A 12,199-nucleotide genomic window follows, 5' to 3' on the forward strand; every position below is an offset into this window, starting at 1 on the left:
GCAAAATCTGAAGTTTAACAGGGCAAAAGAAATTACACTTTGTTAAACAGATGTGATAGTCTGGGAGAGAGTAATGGTTCATTGAACTGAGCAGGTTAATATTCAGGAAAGCTACCCTTGAGCCACTTCAAAAACAATGAAATGATGAAAATAATTTGTTACCAATCCATGTTTGGTTGGTATGAATATTGATTTCCCAAACTTCAAGTTGCCTTGTATTCCCAATCTCTCCATCCCTCCCCCACCCGAGTCGTCCTACTAATTCACTGTCGTCTTGCTTAGTTTCAATGTTTGTATCTACTCATTATCACCTTCTCCACAGCCAACAATGGACCATTGTGGGCTCCACCTTTCATTGATCATCTGGCTGGCTTTGATTTGTTCTTTGCATATCATTCATTCATTTGTTCTTTGTATCTTTTCATATCTCTAATTTCCTCTCAGTCTGAGAAAGGGTCTCAACTTCCAAGTGTCACCTATTTCTTTTGTCTAGAAATGCTGCGTGACCCATTGAGTTACTTGTGTCTATCTTCAGTGTAAACCAGCATCTGCAGTTCCTTGCTACATCCTTATTATACCTAAATTGGTTTTACAATTAAAATGAATACAATCAATTTTTATTGAAAGCTTTGACAAATCAGTACAGAATATTGGTTGTGTTGCACTGTACACAGTTGGTGCAGGTAACGCTTTCAGACTGCTGTACAAAAAACAATACATTACAGATCATCTTTAAAACCGTGCATCTTCTTGGCATTATGAATGAAGTTCTGTGTGATAAGTATGGATGCATGTACGGATTGTGCTTCACTGACTCTCTGTGGGAATTTGTTCCAACTACTTAAAATTTGAAGAACAGGAATCATCAGCAATATGCCATTAATTTACAGTTCAAAGCTATTCTTTCAAGTTGTCCCCCCAAGATGTGCACTTGTATGTACATGAAGTCTTAGAACCCTTTAGAATACCAGCTCACATATGGCGAAAATCTATCTCTCAGTCAACTTCCACTAAAGCGATACTATCTATGATTATGCCTTTGTTGATTGTGGGATCTTCCCATGCAGAACCTTGGCTGTTGCCTTCCACAAGTTGTAACCATGAATCTGCTCCCAAAGCTTTTCTGAGGTGGTACACACTCAGGCCTTTCCTTCACACATTTTATCAGGAGAGTAAATTCACACCTCAAATCACATTCGGTGAAAAGATAAAGAGATGACCAGTGTAGCTTGAGCTATTCATGATTATGTAATATTATGGAAGCAGGTCTTTTTCTCCACCACTTTACAGGAGGACATTGATGGCAGTAACATCTCAGCCACAAGGCGCAGACACAGATTGCTTTACTTTAAACTAGAATAGACTAAAGTATCTGATTTTCCAGCAAAATTGCATCTGTTTAGGAAAGAGTGTCGTATAGATGAAAGCACGTGTTGTTCTTCTCAATCCATTGTCGTTCTAACTTCAGACTTGGCAACAGGGAGAAAGTAACAAACTGGAATACTAATGCTAATGGAGCTACAGAGAAATGAGCCTTAGGCTGTTCATACTGACTACACTGAGGATGATAGCACTGGGAACAACAACTAACTTTGTACATAATACCCCCCTCCCCCATTTTAGAGATCGTGGAAGCGTCACCGATTCGGGCACCCGGAGACCAGAGTTGGACACCGAGACTGGCGGTGAAATTCACCGCTCACCGCCAAGCAGCCGACTACCTACACAACGTCTACATTCCAGGGACCACAACCACGCTCTCCGGCAAATCAACGACTGAGCGGGAAGGGAAGAAATCCTTCATTACCTTTGGGAAGAAGAAAAAGAGTGGTAAATAAAGCGAAGAGGAACGGGAGGAATGGGAGTAAAATTTCAATAATAGTGGGAGTCATAAAATGAGGCTGCATGACAGAAGCACGTCTTTCTACAAAAATAAAATACTAAATGTCACTTAAAAAAAATTCAGCTGCACTAAATATTAGTTTGAAAGGGAATGTCTTTTAAAAAAATGATTTTCAACGATAATGACCAAATTCCTTGGACTCCTCAGATTGAATATGTATTACAAAGTAGAGATGGCATCTCAAGTTAAACAATTGCTCAGTTATATAAGATTGTCTAGGCTGCATGAAGATATTAAGCGTTGGGTTTACCCTGTGCTAACTCAGAATTAAAGACAGCCCGATCCAGAGTTTGAAATGCTAATTCTCGGTATCACTGTCACACGGAACCTGATGCTTTTCTCCCAACATCCTGTCCCCCTATCCCTTACCCTCCCCTCGCACTTTGTCCCTTTCTTCCAATATCCCTTCCTCACTCCTCACCTTATCTGACACCCTATTCTCTCTATTTCTTCTCTTGCCATCTGCCTATCAACCCCGCACTGACCAGTATCCACTCATTACTTGCCAGGCTTTGTCCTGCCTCCACCTCATTTTCTGCTTCCTCTCCCCTGCTACAATCAGTCTGAAGTAGGATTCTGACCCAAAATATCATCTATCCATGCGCTGCAGAGATACTGCCTGACCCGTTCAGTTACTCCAGGACTTTGTGTTTTCTTTTTGTCAGTGATTTTGCTTTATTTTCATGGGCACCCAGGAAGAAAAACATTTGATACTAAGACAATGATATTGATTTTTGTCAGTCTCAGGCACTGAATTGGTCAAGGGCTCCTTCCAGGCATGGGGTACAAAGGGCCTTATCTTCATTGCTCACATAATAAGCTTCCCAAATTAATTTCTGTTGCAGTGATTAATAAAGGAAATTCTTTCACGGTCACTTTCTGGAGATAAGGGGAAAAGGAAACACAAAGAATCCATTCAGATACTTGGATGACAAACAGCAATCAGAGAACAGATGGAAGTAGATTCCCCTGGGCTGTCGGATAAGCCATATTAACAGATCCACCAACACACACCATCTTACTCCATCTTAAATGAATTTTCACTAGTCAAGAGGGAAATATTCCATAAGACCATAGGAGCAGAATTAGGCCATTCGGCTTATCGTGTCTGTGCCACCATCCAATCATGGCAGATCTATTATTCCCTCTCAACCCCATTCTCCTACCTTCTCACCCTACCCTTTAACACCCTTGCCAATCAAGAACTTATCAATCTACATTTTAAAAATATCCATTGACCTGGGCTCCACAACTGTCAGAGGCAATTAATTTCAAAGATTCGCCACCTTCTGGCAAAAGAAATTCCTTCTTATCTCCATTCTAAAGGAAGGTCCTTTAGTTCTGAGGCTGTGCCCTCTGGTCCTAAACTATCTAGACTCCCGAGAAGTCTCCCAATACTCCATCTTACATCACTGAAAAATTGTGCCTGTCCTGGAGAAAGAATTTATCAAAATGTAATCCCCAATTATGGAGGGATATGATGGAAACATTTAAAAAGAACATTCCCTTCTTCAAACAGCTGTTACACAAATGTGAGCAGCCGCTGTTTCAAGTTCATTCAAACATTCATTGTCTTGTGTCTCCATTTATCTAGTCCAAATTGTCATGCAGCCTTAACATAGAACAAGGAACACGCTAGAGTCCATTTCCTCATTGTGCATGTGTGTCATATTGAGAGTTATCACAGGCATTGCATTTTGTGTAAAATATTCACTGTTTAACACCCTATATTTAGCTTTAGGATGGGTGTGGTAATCAGAAAAGAGGAAAAATAAGCAAATGAGGAAATAGTTGATGCTAATTTTCTACAATTAGTTTCGCCCGGTGTCTTTTAGGACTGGCAGATGAACATGGACAAAATAAGAACCCTTATACTGTCCGTCTCACTTTTGGAAGCTGATATTATGGTGTTAGTGGTGAAGAGTGTGGGTATTCTCAAGGTGATAGTGTATGTGCCCTGTATAGAGCTGTGACAGAGCCATAACGCCGCAAGCTTTCAGAGGGAAATGATGGACAGTGAAGAAGGCGGAAGGAAAAGTATAAAATACCAAAAAAAAAAGATTTATATATAGGGCTATGGTTGCCACCTTACCAAGGAGCCAAATCGGACAAGGAGAATCGGATCTGTTCGAGCGTGTAGTGGGATCCTGGCTTGAGTTCTCAGGTACATTTCGCTGAAACTTAAAATGAATTCCTCACGAGGCCGGGACAAAAGTAAGGACAAAACATTTATTATCTGGACTGTAGTTTACAAATTTCTGGATTGACTCTTTCGAATTGTTTTAGATTTTGTCCGAACACTGTAAAATGAATGATCATCTCCTTCTACACACCCCCAGTTTTTATTTCCATGCAGTCACCGGAAGTAAAATTTGAGAAGGATGCATAATAGGTGACTGACTCACCAACATCAGTTTAACGCTAATAATGGAACTAGTGGTGTGCTGCCTGCCTTTACTGTCAGTTGATCTCAGCATGGACAGTAAACAGAGTTGTAAAGAATCTCATTACATTGGTGAAGGACAATCATCCAGCCTCCAGTCTGCAATCTAGGAACCATTACTGGGAAGCATATTGGAAGAGTAGTCATGGGAAAGGCTATTCATATTTGAAGAGCAGTCATGGGAAAGGTACAGATTCTGGTGTAAGGCCAATGCACCTGAAAACCTGACTCTGTTCCTCTCTCCTCAGATGCTGCCTGACCCTCTCAGTATTAGTTGGCATTACAGATATCCAACATCTGGAGTTCTATTGCTTTTCAAGGTATGGAAGGCTTGTCTATGCCCAGAAACCTATGCAGTCAGAGTCAGTGCCTTCAGGAGTAAAGAAAGGGTTACAAAAATTGTGAGAAGGGAAAGAAAATGGGTTGTCCAGTTTAATTCCCAGATAGGTGGCAACCATGATTTGGGCTGAAGTATGTGGTTCAGAGACTTGGAATATTTAGAACTAAGTCTTGTCATTTAACTTTTCTTTTACACTAGCGATAACTCTATAACATATTTTCTCTTATGACTGGAGCAATCAGCCATAGCTTTGAGAATAAAGCCTTGGCAACCAGTAAGTAGTCTATAGATGTTATAATATTTAGGCATGCTGAATGTGTCCTGTAATTAACAAATATGAATATATCCATATATTAGTATCTGTCCTATTTCTTAGGAGAAAAAAAAGACTGAATTAGATCTGGAGACATTGTGAATCTCTGTAGTTTCTTCGATGTTTTTTGCTAAAACTCGTTTTATTACAATTATACTGTGTGATGTTGTAGACTTCTTATAACACTGCTTTCTATGTACAATATTCTTACATGAGTCAAACATGAAAGTGGTAGATCCTTTCTTATGATGTTCATATTCAACCTTTGAGATTTGCTTGCAATTTCTGACATCAGTATAATAGCCAGTTTAACACCGAGTAAGTATATTGTGCCCTGTATTTTCCTTCTGAACTAAATTGCTGTAATTCTCATGATACAGTCTTGGTTTTCTTTAATTGCATTGGATTATATTAGTAATGTTTTGCTCTACATTCAGTCTTTCCAATAAAATTATTCATTTTAATCCACCCAAATTGGCTGTGTTGTGGTTTTTAGAGGGTATTCTTCAATAGAAATGTATTTATGTTACCATATTGAGACATACAGTACAAGGAGAATGAGGGCAGGGAAAGACTGTACCTTATGCTTAAACTTGATTTCCCTACTCTGATTAAAAGCGTCTGAGCACTCACTCTTTCAATGTATTCTGCCCATTCACCCCTTCTGGTTATTCACTCTACCTACACGGGTAATATCAGAAGGCATAGAAGAGGACATATGATTGCTCCTTACAAACCAGCAGTTTGACTTGATCAGCAATATTGATTTCTCTATTTTCAGTAGCATTTGCATTCTCTCTCTCTGTGTCCCTCTGCCACCCTAGTGGTCCTGCTAGTGTCATTGCTTGTATCCCTTCATGATCACTTTTTCCACACCAACAATGGACTTTTGTGGGATCCACCATTCTTGAGACATCGGTGCCAGCTGCAATTTGTTCCTACCTTTCCCCCTCCACCATCAAGCTCTGTGCCGAACGACTGGCACCAGTCTATACAGACATTTTCAACCAGTCCCTGCAAACCTCCACTGTCCCTGCCTGCTTTAAAGTATCCACTATTGTTCCTGTACCCAAAAAGACAAGGATTACTGGTCTTAATGACTACAGGCCTACCGCACTGACCTCTGTAATCATGAAGACCCTTGAAAGACTCGTGCTGGCCCACCTGAAAAATATCACAAACCCCCTGCCATTTGCATACTGGGCCAATAGATCAGTGGATGATGCAGTCAACCTAGGCCTGCACTTCATCCTCCAGTACCTAGACCGCCAGGGGACCTATGCAAGGATTTTGTTTGTGGATATTAGCTCTGCATCAACAACACCACAGTCACATCTGTGGAGTCATTTAAGTTCCTTGGAACCATCATCTCCAGCAACCTTAAATGGGAGGCCACCATCGACTCCACAGTCAAAAAGACCCAACAGAGGATGTACTTCCTGCGGCAGCTGAGTAAACACAATCTGCCACAGGCAATGATGGTCCAGTTTTATACTGCCATCATAGTCTGTCCTCACCTTCTCCATCTTGGTCTGGTTTGGCACAGCCACCAATCATGACATCCAGAGGCTGCAGCGCATCGTTCGATTAGCCAAGAAGGTTGTAGGCTGCAACCTTCCCCCCATCGATGAACTGTACACTGCAAGGGGGTGTACAGGAAGCGAGCGGGTAAGATTATCTCGGTCCCCTCTCACCCTGGCCACAAACTCTTTGAAGCACTTCCCTCTGGAAGGCGACTCCGAACTGTCAAAGCCCCCACAGCCAGACATACAAAACAGATTTTTTCCACGTGCAGTAGTTCTACTCAACAAACAAAAGTCTGTAGCCTCCTTTTGCTCTGGTATTTTATTTAATTCTTCACGTGTTTAAATTATAATGTTTTATTCTTAATTGTTTACTGTATATCGTATTGTTACTTGCGAGCAAAGCACCAGGCAAATTCCTTGTATGTATACATACTTGGCTAATAAACATTATTCAATTGAATTCAATTCAATTCATTTGTCTAGTTTCCCTCTCCCCTGACTCTCACTCTAAAGAAGGATCTCGACCTGAAATGTCACCTAGTCCTTTTCTCCAGAGATGCTGCCTGACCCGTTGACTTACGACAGCATTTTGTGATTATCCTTCCCTGTCTCTTTATAACCTCTTCACAATTTACGTTACCACTGATCCTGAGCAAGTATGCCTTTTGTTCCTTCATTTGTCCAATGTTGGGGGAGTCCAGAACAAGGGGCCACAGTTTAAGAATAAGGGGTAGGCCATTTAGAACTGAGATGAGGAAAAACTTTTTCAGCCAGAGAGTTGTGAATCTGTGGAATTCTCTGCCTCAGAAGGCAGTGGAGGCCAATTCTCTGAATGCATTCAAGAGAGAGCTGGATAGAGCTCTTAAGGATAGCGGAGTCAGGGGGTATGGGGAGAAGGCAGGAATGGGGTACTGATTGAGAATGATCAGCCATGATCACATTGAATGGCGGTGCTGGCTCGAAGGGTCGAATTGCCTCCTTCTATTGTCTATTGTCTATTGTTCATCCGAGCCAACTATATAAATTGTAAAATATCAGGACTCTGTCACCCATCCCTGATGTAACACATTTAGTGCCCACTTTAGATTAGTTTAGTTTAGAGATACAGCATGGAAACAGGCCCTTTGCTCAAAGAGTCCACGCTGCCCAGCAATCCCCGCTCATTAACACCATCCTACACACAAGGGACAATTTACAATTTTTATCAAAGCCAATTAACTGACAAAACTGTACTCCTTTGGATTGTGGGGGGAAACTGGAGTACCTGGGGAAAACCCACGCAGCCACGGGGAAAAGTCCATACAGACGCTAACCATAGTCAGGATCAAACCTGGATCTCTGGTGCTGTAAGGCAGCAACTTTACCACTGCACCACTGTGCCTTCTCTTTATTTCCCATGAGCCAGCCAATTTTCCATCTGTATAGCCATTCATTCCATTATTCTGAATAGATCGATGGCATTGAAGAAAACTCTCAGGTGGCAGACCTTGTACTTGTGAAAAATTAGCCTGTGCAGAATGTAATAATTTTATATTTTTACATCCATTTAGCCAGGTTTATGAGGACAATCTGAATGTGATGTTTTCACACAGCCACATCTGACGTAAAAGCATGAGTTTTGCTGTGAGTTTACTATAGTTTTTTTGGGAGATAAAACATGACTCATAAAGAACACGGTAGGTGATTCAGTGATCTAATCCCGTACATCTAATAAAGCTGTTGTAGAAGATTGGTTCCGATCCAGATTAACCTTATCAGCATTTGAATGTCACATATGCACAGTCTTTTACCCCTGGTAGGGGAATCAAGAACCAGAGGACATGGGTTTAAGGTGAGAGAGGTAAGATTTAATAGAAATCTGAGGGGCAACATTTTCACTCAGCGGGTTGTATGTATATGGAACGGGCTGCCAGAGGAGGTAGTTGAGGCAAGTTCTACATAAGCATTTAAAAGGCACTTGGACAGGTACATGGATTGGAAAGTTTAGAGGGATATGGGCCAAATTCAGGCAAATGGGATTAACTCGTCATCAACGAATTTGACCGATGGGCCTATTTTCATGCTATATGCCTCTCTGACACTGCCCTCTAGTCTTTCATCCTCAGACTTTAGAGATACAGACCTTTAGAGAAACAGGCCTTTCAGGCCACCAAATCCGCGCAGACCAGCAAATACCCCGTACAATAGCACTGCCCTACAAACCAGGGACAATTTACAATTTGCAGAAACCAATTAACCTGCAATATGTACGTCTTTGGATTGAAGGAGGAAATCGAAGCACCCGGAGAAAACCTACGTGGTCACAGGGAGAACATACAAACACTGTACAGATAGCACCCATAGTCAGGATCGATCCTGGGTCTCTGGTGCTGTGAGGCAGAGGCACCATCAGTCTTGGGGCCACACTGAGTTAAGTAATGCCTGGATGATTAATAGTTTGACTATGACTTTGTATCAGGGGTTATGGGGAGAATGTAGGAGAACGGGTTTGAGAGGGAAAGATAGATCATCCGTGATTGAAAGGTGAAGAAAACCTGATGGGCTGAATGGCCTACTTCTGCTCCTAGAACTAATGAACATGATATTTCCATCCTTGGAAAAAAAGGTTCTGGCTGTCTATCCTATCTATTGCTCTCATAATTTAATAAACCTCTATCAGGAAGTCCACCTTTGAAAATCATTGAAAATCATGACCCTCACGATCACGTCATTACAGTGAACCATTCTCTCTGGAAGGACCATTAACATCAACCACCAAGAGCAGATTGTTTGAAATGTTTTTCATTAGATCATCAGTTACCCTTCTCCAGAGTTAAAGCTAATTCATCGGGAACATTTTAAAAAACACACACCAAATGACTAATATAAATAGAATGTCAAACATCATCACACCGGTTCAATCTTCCACAGTTTCGAACCCATTCATTTAATTCTCTGAATGGGTGGGAAATGCATGAAGGCAAAGACAGATTAGAAACGGTTAACTAATTCAAGGACTTAGAAATTTCCTATTGGATCTGCAATCTCGCTCTCACCCATCAGCCCGTTCATCATAAATATAGGCTGCGGAAAAACCGTAGCCTAGCAACAGGGTCATTCAGGCAAGAATTGGCTCATCGTGGGTTTGCTTAAGCTCATCTTTTAAAGAGGCTGCGATATTTATTTTTGAAAATAGAAAATGCTCCAAATGAAACTATATTTTTTTGTTTTGAATGTATATATTTCTATTTGCAAACCTGCAGTTTTGATATTATATGTCTGCTGCTATCATAATCACATGGGAGTTAGCTACAGAGACAGATGCAGCGTTAAGCTGGTTCCCCAAAGACAAGCAGCCCATCAACTTAAAAGAAAAATCAGGTCATACTGGAGGGAAGGACTTGATTTACTGCTGCAGACTCCCACTCTGAAAAAGGGTTCCGACCCGAAACGTCACATATTCCTTTACTCCAGAGATGCTTCCTGACTTACTCATCATTTTGTGTCCATCCCACCCATTAGCTCAGATACTGACTATCGAAAAAAAATTGAACAAGGGGTTGTCCATTCTGTACAATGTTTCTAATCAGAGAAACAAAATAAGACCGTGACATTATCCTTCTAGATTCAATGCAAGAGATCATTACAGACAATAATAGTGGCAAATCTGTGGAATTGATTGCCACAAAAGGCTGTGGAGGATGTCAATAGATATTTTTAAGGCGGATATTGACAGATTCTTGATTAGTATGGGTGTCAGGGGTTATGGGGAGAAGGCAGGAGAATGGGGTTCAGACGGAAAGACAGATCAGCCATGATTGAATGGACTGATTAGTCTAATTCTGCTCCTATAACTTATGAACCTATGGATTTATAAGAGAAGAAATAGGCACACTGAGCCTCTTGAGGGCCAGTGATCCAGAAAGTAATTTCTATGTCAATAAAATTGTAAGATAAATATATTCACCATTTTGTAAAGGTCATATTCCTGCTGCTGTCATTATGGATCTCCTTTCCTGCTGAACTCCATCACTGAGAGCAGTGCTACAGGGTTATATGTCCCTATTTTAAAGCGATACAGATAAGACTTCATCCAGCAAGCTTTTAATTATCTATCTGGCATTTGAACACAGAAGATTCATGGAAGTGGAACTTTCACATTGGGGAGCGAGTGTGAAATCTGAAATGAACAAGGAGATGATCTATATCTACAGAAAAAAAAATCAGTTCTGCACAACCTTTCCTGAATTTAGGAAATCCAAAACTCTGCAGCAAGATGAGAACTCCCCTGAAGTTATGTTGAGATAGAGTTTAGAGATACAGCGTGGAAACAGGCCTTTCAACCCACTGATCCCGCCCCGACCAAAAATCTCCCCGTACATTAGTTCTATCCTGCACTTTAGAGGCAATTTACAGGAGCCAATTTATCTACAAACGTGGAGAAAAAGGATTGGTGACCTGTCAGGTTGGGACCCTTCTGGTCCCAACCCCAAACGTCACCCACTCTTTTTCTCCAGAGATGCTGCCTGAACCGTTGAGTTACTCCAGCGCTTTGTGCCTATCTTTGGTATAAAGCAGCATCTGTAGCTCTTTGTTTCTACCTCAAACCTGCATGTCTGTGGAGTGTGCGAGTAAACACGAGCACCCAGAGAAAACCCAAACTGTCACAGGGAGAACATGCAAACTCCTTACAGACAGCACCCTCAGTCAGGATCGAACCCGGGACTCTGGGGCTGTAAGGCAGCAACTCTACTGCTATGCTGTACTGATGTTCTATATTTATAGATTTTTTTTTCTCTGCAGAATCTTTCCTGAATTCAGGAAATCCAGATGCACTCTGCAGTGAAATGAAAACCCCATGAAATTTGCTTGAAATACATGGAACTGCAAATACTGGAATCTTGAACAAAAAATAAAAGTGCTGGAGAAACTCAGCGGGTCAGGCAGCATCTGTGGAGGGAAAATGGGCAGATGATGGTTCAAGTCTTGACTCTTGATTCTTGGATAAGGGATTCAGGGCAGTGTCGGGGAATGTTACAGAGGTGGAAGATGGTAGTTTTATGATTTCCAGACTACAATCACTCACTGAGTTTTTTGTGTCTATCTTGATTTACTGATTATTTTTCGCTCCCTTAAGGGATTCCAAAATGTTGCTGTAAACATTAAAGGGTTAACAGCTCTCTTGCGTTTCCTTCCTCCAGTCATAATTTCAGAGCATCATGGACCATCGCGGATGTCACATATTGACCTGCTTCCGCATTGATTGTACTTGTCTGGACTGCCTGGGAATATTGGAAACGACAGGCTGCGCATTGCACATCAGCTTAAAGGCTTCTCTGAGCTGAACTCATTAAAGATTCAGCACTGCAGCAAATAAGGAGAACGGGTGAAGACGCAATGAGGAGATTGCAGTAAAACTGAGGGGAGAAAAGAGGCATCCCATTGGACCACAGTCGAGATTATTGTAAATCAGTTTAGTGGGAAGAAATTAGATTAATATCGGCTGGTGTTGTTGTGGTTTTCCTGCTGACAGGGTTTATTTTGGCACCCAACTCTCTATTTCACGAGCTTGCTTGCATCTGCAGCGAGGGTGATCCATCATAGTGCACAATACCATGCACTGTATGGAATATAGAGATTCTCTCTTAATGCAAAGTGTACAGGATGCACATAAATCCATAAATTCTAGGAGCAG

At 41.4% G+C, this 12,199-nt stretch overlaps 1 protein-coding gene across 19 annotated transcripts in view; it reads left to right on the forward strand.

Moving 5' to 3' along the window:
• Positions 1–5,467, forward strand: part of LOC144600208 (protocadherin gamma-B2-like) — a 219,018-nt gene extending 213,551 nt beyond the window's left edge. For all 19 annotated transcript variants that reach the window (XM_078411722.1, XM_078411703.1, XM_078411708.1 and 16 more), the window contains one exon: positions 1,624–5,467. In XM_078411722.1, the coding sequence (XP_078267848.1) occupies positions 1,624–1,780 (157 nt within the window). In that variant the 3' untranslated portion in view covers positions 1,781–5,467. The remainder of the gene's footprint in view (positions 1–1,623) is intronic.
• The last annotated feature ends 6,732 nt before the right edge of the window (positions 5,468–12,199 follow it).

Source organism: Rhinoraja longicauda, chromosome 14 (assembly GCF_053455715.1).
Source record: "Rhinoraja longicauda isolate Sanriku21f chromosome 14, sRhiLon1.1, whole genome shotgun sequence".
In the NCBI taxonomy this organism is placed as follows: Eukaryota; Metazoa; Chordata; class Chondrichthyes; order Rajiformes; family Arhynchobatidae; genus Rhinoraja; species Rhinoraja longicauda.